Here is a 4,866-nt window from a genome sequence, read left to right as displayed (position 1 = left end):
CAGGAACAAGGAAAGACAGGAAGGAAGACAAAACACTAATGCAGGAAAGCAACAATTCCTATTTAAGTGAGATACTAGTGGAAAAACAAAATGTAAGAGAAACCCAAGGAAAAAGTGAATTGAAGGAGATGCATTCTTACATTCAAAGAAAAGCTACATGCACCATTCTCAAAAAACCCAACCCCACAATGGCTCACAGTCCTCCAAAGTCATGCTAGGAGTTCGCAGAAGTTTAAAGTTGCTGAGGGAACTGAACAGTTGACTAAAAGATAAGCCTTGGGTTTTAATTAACCTGTACTTTAACCACTAAATACCTGTAATCACTTTCATGACTATGTAGGTCTTGCATTACCAATGTTTGCAGCAGCTCACCTGCCTGAGATTCCCACACTGTGCAGGCAGGTAATCAAAGGGAAGCAGCAGGCACTTATCTAGTTTACCAAAACCATGAAAAGTCTAAACATTAAGGAGAACCAAGTAGCATCTGTGACAGCCTGAAGCAGTTTACATCTCAAATACCCAACAGCTTCACCTTGCTGCACGTGTTCAAGTATATGCAAGCTCTGTGTTCACCTGACATGCTCCATCTATTGCAACATAAGACTTTTAACAGCAGGTTTGCCTTCTTGCATATTACCTGTATGCAATACCTTCATCCTCTTTAAGTACTCCATATTCTTTGGCAATGACGCGTTTTGTGTCAGAAATCAATGGGATTTTCATAGTACCCAAACCACCTTGTTTCTTAGGAGTGTTGATCCTAAAAGAAGGAAGTTTAAATGTTAAAAATATGGACAATTCAGAATAAAGTACAAGGTACAAGCGAAGCTGATCCTTTCTGCAATATCATACTCAATCTGCCATGAGGCAACAAAAGAACTGAATGGTATGCTCAGTTCTGTTCAGAACCACCTGGCACTACCAATACTTCCCAAGTGCCTTTATTTGATACTTCAGTAAGCAAGTTTGAATATACTCAGGATTCAGTTCCTGCAAGAACTGAGACCAGGCAGAACATTCTATTAGGTTAAAAGGTTGATTCTTACCAGGCAAGGTGACAAAAGTGAGAGTCAACAGAAGCTCCAATTACTTCACAGTTAATTTTCTTGAATTCATCAGCTCTGTCACTGTATGCAATAATTTCAGTTGGACAGACAAAAGTGAAGTCCAGGGGGTAGAAGAAGAACACAACATATTTTCCTGGAAAAGCAACATGACCAGTTAATCTCTTACCTTTATAAGGGTTGTCATATTCCACATCAACCATTCAAATACTGATAGAGGAGATAGGGCTTGATACAACACTACCTTTAAAGATTAAATGGCAAACTACAGATGCCTCTGTTTTAAGACTTGCTATATAGATGGCAAGCCCATAAAGCATCTAGGGGATTTACACTTCAGCCAAATACTATTTGCAACACTCTTCAATGCTACTCTACAGATAATAACGCAGAACTCTACCCAGCTGAAGTCTCCAAAAGCAGACTGTCCAGTTTGACAGGGAATGCCTGTCTCCTGGGTCTACTCCCATAGGCCTGCCCAGAGTACACCTAGTACCTACACTAGAAGACCCTATGGTTGACTACTGAGTGCAGAAGTACCATGGGTCTGGAAGGCTACAAGCCAAGGAGGCATTTTAATCAAGTGGGTGACTAGGCTACACCTACTCACCACCCTCATGCAGCCTGTGGGACACAGCTTCATTAGAAATGTCTTTCTAAAGCCATCCACATTAGTACTTGAATACTTCATGCTTTCCTTTTGATTTCAGTAAGTTTTTTCTGGTAAGACACACATTTTGCCAGTACTCAAGAGAAAGGAGCTCCATTGGTCAGAGGAAAGAATCACTTTCCCTTGACAGAAAGCTTACAAGAGAGGATTTCGCTGTTCCACATAGAGATGTTACATCAGTCTCATAGTATGACAGACAGGACAAATAAGTGTGATCCAAGATTACAGTTTAGAGGAGTTTTATGCTAATTAGCAATAATTATAATAGCTGGGACATTCAGCCATGCTTCTGACAGTTTCCCAAGCATACTCCAGCCATCACCGAGAACCACTGCACAAGTTGTGTACTTCAGTCTACTGCCATGTGGTCACTTCAAAACCAAATTAAGATGTATCCTTAGACACCCTCCACTCCTGCATATGGCCAGATTATAACTGTAATTAGAGAAGCACATAAGCTTACCTTTATAGTCAGAGAGTTTGATGTCTTTGAATTGTCCATCTGGCATTACAGCCGTGGCAGTAAAGTCAGGGGCTGGTTTTCCAATGAATGCCTTTCCTGAAGCCATCTTGATTTAATCTAGATAGGAGTTAATAACAATACAGTTTAGATAATAGTACATTTGTATGAGGAAGCAAGCATTTATTCAAAGCATCTTATCAATTTAGACTGAACATCAAAGACAGTTTATCAGCACTTGGTCTTGCAACACAAGGCTTAAGAGTGAAATTGTTTTTACCTTTGTCACCTGGTAGTCCAGTTAAAACACTAACTTTTTTCCTGAAGAAGCAGCACAGTAAGATGCAGTTCCATAATCGCAGCCTAGATGTCCAGACCAAGCCACTACATAGACTACTAGCACTTCAAGATCTATGGCTCATTAGCCTCATAATGATACAGTAATGGTTGCCTTTGACCTGTAACAGCTCAGTCTGGGAAAGGGCTAGCCTAGAGTTTCAGCTGTACTCCGTAAGTCTTCCCATTCTACCTGGTGGATGAGTTCAAAAGTCTGGTTTCTTTAGAACTTTTGATGAGGACACCCTTGTTCAATTTTACAAGTTAATTTAAGGCCTCAATTTTATCTTCCTGTTGATTCCAGAAGAAAAGAACTTCTGTTAATCCCCAAAGAACAGTGCTCCACATAACTACACTTCAGCCTTTCAAATAATTAAACCTTGTTTTATTTGCAACTAAAAAGACTCATCATATACATGGGAAATCACATTCTATGCTAACAATTAAAATTTCACCACATCTTAAATCAGTACAGCCAGGTTGTTGTGCTGTCCACCCCCTTAGTCTACTGTAAAAGAATAAGAGGATACACAAGGACAAGCAAATTCTACTTCTGGCTGCCTGCCCTAAAACCTAATCATTTGTAATACACCCTGTACAGTATTTTTGCTCAGTCTGGGAATGCAGTATATGACTTTAGAATTCCAGTTACTTCCAGAGCATAATCTTTCAAATAGGTAACTTTATGAACCTGGTTTCTTCAACTCAAAATCTTCTTAAGTGATTTCACTGAAGTCATCCTACACACTGCTACAAGCACTAGCTGCCTTGGAGATAAAAAACCTCTGAAAGGTTAGCATGAGTCTCATGTTGCTAAGGAAAGTCAAGATTCAAGGATTCTTCCAAGTTCTGCCTGCAAGACACTAAGTCCATTCTAAAAAAAACAGTTGAGCACACCTCATTTCTTGGCTCCTTCCCCCTTGCCAGCCACATTCTTCCTGGAGAACTAGCCTGTAAGTCATACACATTTAGCTTTCAATCTAAGTTCAGTCTCTTCAGTAAGGGTTTTACCTTTGAAAGTTTCTCTTACATTCCCTGACAATATATAGACAGTAGTCATCTACCTCTCAATTTTCAGTTTGAGAAGTGCCAAGATGTTCAGCATTTCTAACTGCCTCTTGCAACAAAGCTCTTTATTCCCATGTTCATCCAAAGGTTTAGTTTTCAACTGCAGCAGACTATGAACACATCTTACAAATGAAGGTGGCCAGAACTACAGATAATTTGTAGGGTCATATAGAAGCAGTCTAGCAGGAAGGCATCAATCACCCCATCATCACATGTAGCTGTGAATGCAGGTGCAATTCTAAAACTCCAGTTCTGTAAGAGGGACTGGGGGACAGCCATTGCACAATATTTGAGATGCCTTCAACTAGTGAATTTTCTTATAAGCAAGAGCTGTTTCATCTGGAGCACATGACCCCACATTCTGTCATTCTTTTCCTTACATCCTCTTCCGTTACTCAAGCTCAAGGTCATCCTTTTCCTCAGTACTATGGCAGCCCTCCTACATTTGTTCTATCACCAGTCCCCTGGAGTATTTTACTACGTATTCAATGCCAAATAAAAGCTGTCAGACTGCTCCTTGATACTTCCCCTTTCTAAACTTACAAGTTACTGCCCCCTTTTTAGGTAACATGAAAATCTTCAACCTTGGCAGGAGGTTTCAGTTGCCTTGCACTGCAAGAGAACCATCTGCTTTCCTCAGAGCACCTACTGCGACCTGCCAACATTTCTGCTTTTGCCTGCAGGGTTAGCATGTGTTCTCACATGGTCTCACATGTTCTGCTTGGATTTTTAGCCACAGCATTTCCTAACCCACGGAGGAACAGACCACAGATTCTATGTTATTTCCTTTCATGCTAGAAGAAATGAGAATGGACACTGCAAATCAAGTACACTTGAATTAGGTCAGAGTAGCTTTCTGTTACTCACAGCCGCACACGGCCTCAATTATCTTCAAACGGCAATTATAACAAGCCAGGCCTGCACTCTTAACTAGCAATTCATACCTTTAGGATATCTTGAACAAAAGTGAAAGGCCATTTCAAAACACACCATCCGCCTTCCACTTCGGTACCTTCCGACTCGCACGAAAATGCGGTCACGCTACTAGGCTGCGGTCGGAGGAGAGCGGTATCGGCCCAGATCTGTTCGGTGGGAGCCCACCGCAGCCAGGCCCACAAAGACCGCGAAGGGCCCTTTGGCGGCAGCGCTCCGGCCACGGCGCTGCTCAGCGACAGTGAACACCGCCCCCTCGCATGCCCCCGCCGAGCTGAGCCCAGGACTTTCTTTTTTTTTTTTAAATACTCCGAAGCGGGACGCAGACGCGCTCG

General features: G+C 41.7%; 1 protein-coding gene across 2 annotated transcripts in view; it reads right to left on the bottom strand.

The window, feature by feature from the left end:
• The window catches only part of LOC104628728 (peroxiredoxin-1), a 4,625-nt gene extending 2,285 nt beyond the window's left edge, over positions 1 to 2,340 (bottom strand). The window contains exons 1-3 of one of the 2 annotated variants that reach the window (XM_010297398.1): positions 2,198 to 2,340; positions 1,047 to 1,200; positions 638 to 760 (exon numbers count right to left, since the gene is read on the bottom strand). In XM_010297398.1, coding sequence (XP_010295700.1) covers positions 638 to 760; positions 1,047 to 1,200; positions 2,198 to 2,303 — 383 coding nt within the window. In that variant the 5' untranslated portion in view covers positions 2,304 to 2,340. The remainder of the gene's footprint in view (positions 1 to 637; positions 761 to 1,046; positions 1,201 to 2,197) is intronic. The other variant, XM_010297397.1, reaches the window with a different exon arrangement.
• Between the last annotated feature and the right edge of the window lie 2,526 nt (positions 2,341 to 4,866).

The sequence above is a fragment of the Phaethon lepturus genome, unplaced genomic scaffold, assembly GCF_000687285.1.
Source record: "Phaethon lepturus isolate BGI_N335 unplaced genomic scaffold, ASM68728v1 scaffold38331, whole genome shotgun sequence".
Taxonomy (NCBI): domain Eukaryota; kingdom Metazoa; phylum Chordata; class Aves; order Phaethontiformes; family Phaethontidae; genus Phaethon; species Phaethon lepturus.
This window is presented reverse-complemented; position numbering and strand designations above follow the sequence as displayed.